At 32.6% G+C, this 11,671-nt stretch overlaps 1 protein-coding gene across 2 annotated transcripts in view; it reads right to left on the bottom strand.

Moving 5' to 3' along the window:
- Window positions 1-11,671, bottom strand: part of LOC126769428 (uncharacterized protein CG43867) — a 327,165-nt gene that overhangs the window by 239,444 nt on the left and 76,050 nt on the right. For both annotated transcript variants that reach the window (XM_050488212.1, XM_050488213.1), the window contains exon 3: window positions 7,266-7,425. In XM_050488212.1, coding sequence (XP_050344169.1) covers window positions 7,266-7,425 — 160 coding nt within the window. The remainder of the gene's footprint in view (window positions 1-7,265; window positions 7,426-11,671) is intronic.

Here is an 11,671-nt window from a genome sequence, read left to right as displayed (position 1 = left end):
CCTGCTGTAAATGTAATAAAAAATAGACATAAAAAAGAGAAAGTCCAGTAACGCAGTATTGAACCAGAGCACTCCAGCATCCATACAAACCTGCTATGTAACGACGAACAATCTCCATTCCATTTGCAGTATCTTTCTATATTGGCAGTGATTTCATAAAACCCCACAGCTAGTATTGAAAGCATTCGAGTAACTCCAAGTGTATGAAATAAAACCAAATAATTTGTTGCATTTTACCGATTTGAAATGTTTCAAAAGATGACTATTCAGTGTAAAGTGTGATTGAAAAAACCTGTCAAGCGCGATCATGGCTCACGCTTGATGGTTCCTTTCATACATAATGTATTATTTTAGTCACAGGATTAGAACGCTTCATCGGCGATCATTTCAAATTCATGAAACAAAATAACACGACACATTTTTGTTAATCTGCTATGATAACAAAAACCACTTATATATAGATAAATATAGATGTCAAGATGACTACGTCACAATTGAAAGTCTAAGACTGTCCAGATCTTTGAGGCTTCTTTCATTATTTTCTTTCATAAAAAAAGTACCAGTATTTGATAATAAGATACTTTAATCGTATATTTTTGTAGAACTAAACTAGAAATTTAAATCCTAAAAAGTAACTTGATAGGAAAACCTGCAGAGAGTAAAGTGTACTTCGATAGACTGGCGTAATTTTTTTTCATTTCGAGGTACGGTATACTAAAATGAACTCTTTCAACGTCGAACGGGTTAAAATTAAATTTTTTAATCGAATTTTGTAATCGAACAAAATTGAAAAATATCATAGTACACAAAATATTATATGAAAATTCTAAAATAAATTACAATGAAGAAATAATATACTGACAAATTCTGATAAAAAAAGGTTATAGTACAGCAAGCAGGAGGAAGTAACCTGAATACGCATTACGATATAGTGTTATAGTTAACCTTCTCAAAAAAAGGAGAGGAGGTCTTAGCCCAGCAGTGGAACATTCCCATGCTGTTACTATTATAGTTAGAATTGTGTACGTAATATTCAAGATTTAATTCTTTAATCCAATGTCTTTTTCCGTATATTATTATTTCTCTAATTTATATCAAATAGATGGAGTAACTTCACCTCACTCGAATATTCAAATTCAATACACAACTTCAAGGAGTCTACTATTCTAACAATTTCAAGATATTCTTTATTTAAATTGGCTCTTACAAGCACTTTCGTGTCGTCATTCGATATTATTATTTTGTCATTTCTATGTTAGGCTACAAAGGTTTCGAAATGTGGATTCTATCAAGAAAATATTGGTAGCAATTCAGCACTTTGTTTATTTTGAAAACATTTAAAGTAACAATTACAGCCTGTACTAACGGCCTACTTTCCGTTAATATATCCGTAACGTAATCCTGGAAGGCTGTGCAGGAAAGTAGGAATAAAAATGACCAATTAAAAGCTTGAAAGATTACAGCCAATCTGCCAATTCATTAAAAAAAATTATACATTTTCAAATTGTTCTTGGTCAACTAAAACCTCTTATGATACTTCGTTATTCCAAACTATTTTCTCGCTAACGTAAATATTACTAAATTAAATTATCAGATACTATACGATCCGGCACGAGTACTTAGATTAAAATATTTGTTATAGTCGGCAACTATTCGGGGAGGATTGATTTATCAGGACTGAGAACGCCTGTATCGAAGTGATGTATGAGTCTTTTGAGATTACCACAGATAAAACATAAACAGAGAAAAATTCTAATAAGAGAATACATTTTTAACCACACTAATTAAAAGTCATTTTATTTGCATTTTGGTAGCACGTTTACTTTTTTAGTATATTCGTATTTGTATCATCTTGGTTTTTTATTGAATTTTTCATAGGTACATTTCAAATCTTGTTGGTGGTGGTAGTGGCAATAAAATTGAATATGTTTTATATCAAATTAAATAAAAAAAATTTAGGAATGGTGTAAATAAAAGTTTGTTAAAAGTTACGCAACTGGATTCAGTCTAATTTAAGACAAATTTGTATCGATAGTAGTCTTCTTATATTGGTATTTTCTAGTTTTACAATAATAGTATGGCTTATTTCTCATGCAACATATGTCATATTTCTAAATGTAAGCTTGTAAGTTTCTCTGTATACATCTACTCTGTAGAACACGTGCACAGTTCCAAAGGTGCGATTTGTAAAGCCAAAGCTCTACACAAATTCGATGCACACGGGAACAGAGCGGGCAGACATGAATTTTGACTAATATGTATTGCATTTTATTGTACGACTATGAAATAAAATTGCCTAAACTGGTTTATAGGCTTGGACGATCGTTTTAATAATTTATAACTGAGTATAGTTTGAGTTTTATCGCTTGAATCGGTATAGTATTTTATCTAAAATGAATAAATTTCCAATTGACATTCGAATTTGGTGGTATATTTGTGCAAGCCGGTCTGGGTAGGTAACATCTACTTATCATATATTTTACAGCCAAACAGCGGAAATAACATTTCTTACTGTTGTGTTCCGATTGCAAGAATGGATGTGCCAGTATAACTACAGGCATAAGAGACATAACACCTTAGTTCCCAAGGTTGTCAGCGCATTGGTAATATTTCCCACAGTGCTAATGTCCACTTACCATCAGGTGGCCCATTTTCAAGTCAGTAAACCTATTTAAAATAAAAAAAGTCGATAGAATTCCATTTGAATGTCAATTTTAAAATTTGGAATTGTACTTTGTTGACAGTCGTAACTTGTTAACAAAATCGCACTGAACGTAGCTTACAATTTAAATCCGCTTAATTAAAACTTCTCGGATCTCGTTCCGCGGATCTTTACCGATTTCACCGTCAAGTCGTCAATTATTTCATTCCTAACGATTTCCACTTAGCTACCGTTATATAACTAATCGTTAAAACTAAGTACTATAAGGTAAATACTGGTATATAAATGTAAATCGATGCTTCTTGCTGGTAGAGATTTGTGTTGTAATGCTGTGTGGTCTTTTTGTGCTGTTGTATGGTTATGTTTCTTATTGCTGTGGTCGGTTTGAAGGGTGAGTGAACCAGTGGGCAGGCAGAAGGGACTAAGATCTTATATCTTAGTTCCCAAGGTTGGTGAGGCTTTGCCAATGTAAGGGATAGTTAATATGTCTATGGTGAACGGTTACCATTAGGCGGGCCTTTTTATTGGCATAAGTTTAATTAAAAATTACTCCTCTTCCGACGTTTTAGTTCTAAAGATTTTTATTTTAAATATAAGGTTCCTTTATTATACTTAGATATTTGTTTAAAAAAATATTAATTAAAAAAAGAACACTTATTTTATTCACATTATATATGACGTAGGTAGATAGATATATAGGCAATAAAGCTTATTATTTAAGAAAGTCACATATAATAGTTGGATCAATATAAACTATTAAAAATATTAAGGTTTGAAAAAAATATAATATTTTTATAAATTCTTTTATCTTTCCGGCACGCGTTATGACCAGATATTTGATATGTATGAGAACCGAATCGTTTACGCATTGATGGAGCGAAATGCCATTAGACAGGCATTTATAAGATTAGACTCACGGTTCATGGATGCTACCGAAATTTTATAAAATTTACCAATTTAGAAAATTTAACAATATAAATTGTGATACATAATTATTGATATTTTATTTTAAAATGGCAGCTTTTTATAAGATAAGAAAGATTACTAATAAAACTCAACATCGTTTTATTAACGTTATATACAAACTTCAAGTATGTAATAAAACATACTTCCAATTTTATTCAAATCATATAGTATTACCGTAACCGTAACAGCCTGTGAATGTCCCACTGCTGGGCTAAAGGCCTCCTCTCCTCTTTTTGAGGAGAAGGTTTGGAGCTTATTCCACCACGCTGCTCCAATGCGGGTTGGTGGAATACACATGTGGCAGAATTTCAGTGAAATTAGACACATGCAGGTTTCCTCACGATGTTTTCCTTCACCGTAAAGCACGAGATGAATTATAATCACAAATTAAGCACATGAAAATTCAGTGGTGCTTGCCCGGGTTTGAACCCACGATCATCGGTTAAGATTCACATGTTCTTACCACTGGGCCATCTCGGCTCTATCGTATAGTATTAAATATATGTTTTTAGAGAACATTAAAATCGCAAATAATGTAAAGCGGTAATAATGAGAACAACACTGGTGGTACCGTCTGGCCACTCTCAATAGTTATTCTATCACGAAATATGAATACTTGTGTAGTTGTATATCACACGGTGGTAAGAAATACAAATACACATTTTCAATAGTCAGACGCGCGAGATCCATGGGCAAGAGTGGACGTGTTCCATTGGGAGTTGTGTCAAATGGATGTCGAGCCTGTCTGGTTGTGAAATAATTTAAAGTAACCATGACTGTCTTATTGATTTAAGGCACTTTATATAATATATAACCCGAGGATGATGGTAGCCGGGATGGCCTGGCGCTGCTGTACGCACTAACGAGGACCGAGCGAGATGCGGGGGGCGAAGGTAATCTCGAGATCTTGAGGAGAGCTCCGCTGAGCCACGAGCGGAGCACAGCACGGGAGGTGCCGCGGATGCGTCATATCAACACGATCCCGCACCTAACCGATCCGTACTGAGGACGACCATCGCTGTGGTTTTAGTGGGTAAGAATCCCACATAACCCGATTCAATAGGACCCGGGTACCTTATGAAGGTTTCCACTGCGTGAAAAAAGGCACTTTATAACACCTGGTCGGTGAACGCTTTTGCTTTTTACATTTCTGTTTTAAAATGAAACAGCTTTTGCTGTCCCCTGTAGAATCACGTTACTTGCAATCACGAGGTTTTAACTACAGGGTAACAATAAATGACTTTAATAAAGATGGAATCGGAAAAAAGGATAATCACGGATGCTACAAGTCTTTTAAAATGGAGACAACGACAAAAAGTGGGTTCTATCGATCTGACTGATCGATGTCGCGTTGACGGCTTTTTAATAAATAAGTACTGCTGTATGTTACATAAACGTTTTAATCCACATAAATAAATTCGTAACTCACTTCGACGAAGGAAATATTTTTCTTTAATGATAGACAGACTACACGATATTTCTAAATAAATAAATAGGTTGACCTATTATTTATATTTTATTTTATAATATTTATTGCATTTTTGGCATCTACAGCAAAATTGTCGTGGAAAGTTTTATTCCTTTTGACAATAAAATGATATTTTTGGCTAAGAATATTAATTATATGGTAAAATGGTCGTATATATTCCAATCTCATTACTAAAAATCCTTTAAATTTATAAAATAAAATGAATGTGTACAAATAATTCTGGAAAATAAAAGCTTATTTTGAAAAGGTCAGAATAATAATGATGATTTAGTCACGTAAGCAGTAATGCTTAGTTATGATGTCACGTGCTGTATCCTCAAGTCTTCTATAACTCTCACTTTAGAATATCTAAAAGAAAACAGCAGACCTTCTCAACATTTCCGACATTAATTATTATCATCCAAATAACGAACATTGCCATTCCATATCTCAGCCCACTCGAGCTCAACTCCGGAATTTCCACAGGACGTAATGAAAAATGGATCAGACATCTATCATAAACTCTTTTCCGCGATATTTCGGAACGCAAAAACTTACAGGCAACGTGAATAATGTCACGCGAAATTAAATCCCCGAGCTATAAAGAGCAGATGACGGCTTCGTGGCTAACTTCTGGATTTTAACCGTACTTGCGACACTGAATTTAAATCGGCGTTTTGAAGATTTCGACTTTTCAAACCGAATGTTGTTTTTTTAGACATACTTGTAGATTCCTATTTTTCTTCTTCTTGTATGATTGTATTGACGTTACTTCATATATTGAAGATCGATTAAAAAAAAAACAATCGTGCAATAAATTATTTTAAAATTATGGACGGGAATTATTATAATCTAAAAATTACATATATTTTAACTTTGTATATCAGTGAAAGAATCTTGAAGAAGTGAAGAAGAAAGCAGAATCCATGGGGTGGATTTTAATAGAATAGTAATATACCATAGCACTAATACTATAGTATATACTATAGTATATACTATGTCACAAATAAAATGTAAACGTTATTTGTGTCGAGTTTCACTACATATAATGAAACAAAGTCTTCGCCGCATCTATAAGTCTGTTTGTACGCAATAAACTCGAAAACTACCGTACGGATTTTAATATGGTTTTCGCCAATGGTAGGGTGTGTCGTGAGGAAGGTTTATGTAAATAATTCATTAAAAATTTGTGTTAACTGGCTGAAATATGATTGTTAATGAGATGACTGAAAAATATGCCGACTGGGAGCTTTACTTGCGTGCCGCGTTAAACGTATAGATATGTATAAAGGTACAAACGTTTTATGTAGAACTTTATAGTACCCGTGCGAAGTCAGGACGAGTAGCTTGGGGTGTATTAAATCTTTTCATATATTTCTAATTATATAAAAAAGTATATTCTTATCATTCTATTCTTATATATCCTTTTATTTAAATTAATAATAAATGATATAAAAAAGAAATCATTTCCAAATTGGATCTTATAAGTTCGTCTAAACCGAAAATTGATATTTATTGAATTGTTATTTTATTTGAATTTTATTCAGTTTTCACCAGATATGGAGAAGTCCTTTTCAATATTTACACATACACAATAATAGTTACCGTATTTTGATTCTAGTATGTATGGTTTGGAAATGTATGGTAACGAATTCAGTAGTTAAGCGAATTTTGTAATGAAACCAATCTGCTTAGAAATATTAATAGTTGTTTGAAGCAACTGAACTTAAACTATAGATGAAGGAAGACCTTTTTTAGAGAGATTAATCTAAGAAGGATCATGAACTTTTGTTTGATATGTGCCTCGAATGGGAGCCGTAACTTTTTATCTCAAGACCAATGCCATCAAACTCAAATCGCGTGGAAGAGAATTCTTTTATCCTCATAGATTTATAACAGAACATGATAAATATATTTTTTAAACGTCAGTACTTTTTTTTGCTATGAGGTTACTTTGTCTGTTTTGATGGACTTATTTCAGCCAATATATAAGGTTTATTAGTGAACTCGATCAAGTACAGTTTAATAAATTGTAAATATAGCAAAAAAGGTCAGACATTTTCAAATATACATAATTTAATTCATAAAGGAATATCTCTTTCTTGAAGTTAGAAAATCTAAATAACTAGACATCAAGTCCTTAATAATTTTGAGTTTCAAAACTCTAACCTTATCTCTCAGCATGTCCCGTACCCTGGTGGCCTGATGTCGACTCCTGTGCAACTCCAGTTGCAACTCCAAGCACCTCTCCTGCCAGTTAACGGACGCTAGGTCCGCTGCCGCAAGTTCATATTCTAAGGGATCCAGGCGAGAGGAATGGGCAAAAGGCCTGAAAAAAAGTAAAAAGTAATCATCATTTCTAACTTATACTTATTATACTTACTGTTTTTATTTGCAAAGTTAACGTTAAAAACGCAATCATCAGAGGGCTTTGCCTTTAAGTCAACTTTGAAGTTGACCAAAAACATAGTAAAATAAATTTGTTACCAATACTTTCAGCTTAATTGGTCGGGCAACACTGCCGTATGTATAATTCAGATTATGATTTAGGTAAATAAAAAAGTAAAAAAAACCCGTTCGATATAAAAATTCATTTAATTTAGTTGAAAATATATTTCAATTTCATTTTTAAATTAATATAATTCCAACGGTATGAAATACAAGCGTACCATAAATAATCTTGCAGTTAATCAATTTACCGCAAAGTTTTCTACTGTTTTGGTTTGACGTCAACTGGAGGTAATCACTTTGGATAGCGAGTTCTTTCTTTTCGTTGATTAAATTTGAAAATGTAATTATGTATAAGTAATACCTTGGTCTGGGAGACTAATACAGTCTATTGTCTGATTTCTTTTATAAAATCAAACAAATGGTCAAAGAACTCTTCGAATAGAGTAATTGAAAGAGTGACCGAGACGCAAGGTTTTGTACGAAAAGGACAAATGATGTTCATTGTACAAACTTAAAATATTTAATTATATACGATGATCATGTTTTTATTTCTTATATTTAGACTATGCATTTTTTTTTAGTTAATTTTATTTATTGTTTTCTTTTTCTAGGTCCGTCCGTTGTTAGATACCTCTAATTAAGATGTGCCGAGGTTTTCATGTGACTCGTTTATATCGTAATATTATAAATGCGAAAATAAGTTGCTTGTCTGTCTGTTACGCTTTCACGTATAGACCACTAAACAGATTTTGAAGAAATTTGATATGAAGCAAGGTTGAACCGCAAGGAAGGATAGGACATAGGACTTTTTATATACCGTTAAGACTTGCAATTGTGCATGAAATCAGTCAGAAAGACGTTATCATCATCATGATATTTAAAAGAATTCATAATAAATAATTAATTACTGAGTTTTTTGCCGATTTTTTTTTTCAGTGGTATTTACATTTCGAGCCATTTTTTTTATTTTTGAATACTTTCAGTTACCCGGGCCTGTAGGATACACAATTACTTTATCTTGTATATTAAACGCTTTAAAAGTTACTACTGAGTTTCTTACCGGTTCTTCTCGGTACAATTTATATTCCGAACGAGTGCTAATATTAAATTTAATATAATTCTGTAAAATAACGAATCAAAAGTGCTTGTAAAAGCCCACTTGAATAAAGTGATTTGATTTTGATTTTGTTTTAATTTTTTTTTATAGCATAGGTAGACGGACGAGCATATGGGCCACCTCATGGTAAGGTGTCACCAACGCCCATATTGGCATTATAAGAAATGCGCTATGATGAACTATGAACTAAGATGTTATGTCACGTGTGCCTATACATTTTATTACACTGGCTCACTCACCCTTCAAACCGGAGCACAACATTACTAAGTACTGCTGTTTTGCGGTAGATTATCTGATGAGTGGGTGGTACCTACCCAGACAAGCTTGCACAAAGCCGTGCCACCAGTAAATTCTATTTATATTATTCTACTTATATTATTTAATACTTTTACATTATTAAAAATACTCATTAACAAATACTCTATTAACAGCGTTTATTATTTCAGTTAATCGCATAGCATGTTGCTAGTTGCGTAAAGTTACTTTTCAGGGCCACAAAAATCATTTGCAATTCCGATTGAACCAAAATTTGCAATCTGATAACACGCAAATTGGAAACGACTTAATCCTTCAATTTGTGTGCGAGGACGTCATACCAATCTCAGTTTCTGTTATGTAAAGTTCATTGAACTACAACTACGTGAGTAAATAGGTACTACATATGTGTATGTAATGTATAAGATACAAAAAGGAATGTTTTGCTTCGGCGGAGGCATCCTCTCATCTTCGGGATAAAGTTATAATTTAGGGATTTTTTTTAAATTTATTATTAATATTAAATGTATAATATTAAAATTATGGATGATTTTGTTTTAATGTGTAAGAAATATAGTAAACTATAAGAAGTTTTTTAAATTTACAGAATGAATGAATATATCTGTTAGTTTGAAGATGAAAAGAAAATATAATGTATACTAATATAATATATGTGAAGGTAGCTATGTTTGTCTGTCTGTTACGCTTTCACGACTAAACTAGTGAACCTGAGAGCGGACATAGGCTAAATATATGCTTAAATTTTTATAAGTATTAGAGATATGTTACACATTTAAAATGACAAAAGGATTTCTAGTTAGGCCCCTCTGGTTTAAGGTGATGTGCCAATTAACCATCCCCACCAATTAAGTATTCTCGATTCAGTGCGAATCTTAGTTATTTTTTCATTAGTAAGCATATATAAATATATATAAAAATGTCGAAGACTGCTTTATCATTTGAAACACTTGGACAGTTGCGGCTCTGTCTTTAGATCAAACCGTATCTAATATTTTTAAAAACGTATAAATTTGGTCATACAAAAGAAAATGCAGTCATTATTTAGGACTATCTTGATTTAGTAGCGCGGATCAAGCTATATTTTTAAAAGGATTATATAATATAATATTTTATTCATATTCACATAATAGATAAGATTATTTTACTTTAATAAATTATAAATTATTTTAATTACACCAAATATAAATTCACCATAATAATACGTTTTTTAAGCGAGCGTATGATCACGTTTTTATACAATAGGCTAAAAAAGAATACGAACAAAACCTATATACCACACACACGCATAAATATTCCACCGCAAACGTATTACTGCTGCATTAATATAGGATAAAGTTCATCAATTTAAATGGACCATATTTTACCCGTACGTAATATTACATATTGTAAATCGCTTTTACACATAACGATTTTCTTTGACTATTTCGCGGAATCTTCTTGGTTTCTTGTTGAAATAGATAGATAGAGTTTAAAAATAATTAATCCATAAGAAATCATGAATAAATAATAAAGGAATTTCGAGTCTGCTTTTATTATTAACCTAGTACTTAAAGTGAGACTCTTACTTTATAGTGAAATGCCTATTGCATTTTTTTTTTTTTTTTTTATAGAATAGAAAGGCGGACGAGCATATGGGCCACCTGATGGTAAGTGGTCACCAATGCTCTTAGACATTGGCATTGTAAGAAATGTCAACCATCGCTTACATATCCAATGCGCCACCAACCTTGGGAACTAAGATTTTATGTCCCTTGTGCCTGTAATTACACTGGCTCACTCACCCTTCAAACCGGAACACAACAATATCAAGTATTGCTGTTTTGCGGTAGAATATCTGATGAGTGGGTGGTACCTACCCAGACGAGCTTGCACAAAGCCCTACCACCAGTAAATATAGTTATATGTTCTATATTTTATCAAAAGTCGATTGTTGTTAATTAATGTAACTTTTCGCCTGCGTATGAGGGTTGAGAACATGTCACGTAACCTATGTACTTTTCTATATACCTAAGAAATATGCAAATTTTAACGAAATAGATAAGATAAGATTAACAATAATTAAGCGAATAAAAATTAACTATATTCATCTTAATAAGCTCCAAACCTTCTCCTCAAAAAGAGGAGAGGAGGCCTTTAGAACAGCAGTGAGACATTCACAGGCTGTTACGGATTACGGATCTTAATATTAATTTGTAATAATGTTCTTTGTTTCCGTAATTAAGAATCAAAGATTACTTAAACAATGCTTTCTCCGTCATTTGAATGTCAAATCAATAATGAGAGAAAGAGAGGAACAAAGCGAACTTTATTAGTACGTTCTTTAGTATGAAGCAATAAAAGAAAAATAGCTCTAACGTATAACAAAACAATGTTAACTGGTATAGCCGAGATAGCCCAGTGAAAAGAATGCGTGAATCTTAAATCCGAGCAAGCAGTACTGAATTTTCATGTGCTTAATTAGTGATTATAATTCATCTCGTGCCATACGGTGAAGGAAAACATCGTGAGGAAACTTGCATGTGTCTAATTTCATTGAAATTCTGCCACATGTCAAAACCAGGCAACTGATATACTACATATACTTTTCTTTTGTAAATACATACTTATATAGATAATTACACCCAGACTCGGGACAAATGGATATGTTCATCCACAAAAATGTCTGGCCTGGATGGAATCGAACCCTCAACCTTCGGCGTGAAAGGCAAGTATCTACCAAACATCAAACAGT

Source organism: Nymphalis io, chromosome 7, assembly GCF_905147045.1.
Source record: "Nymphalis io chromosome 7, ilAglIoxx1.1, whole genome shotgun sequence".
Taxonomy (NCBI): Eukaryota; Metazoa; Arthropoda; class Insecta; order Lepidoptera; family Nymphalidae; genus Nymphalis; species Nymphalis io.
This window is presented reverse-complemented; position numbering and strand designations above follow the sequence as displayed.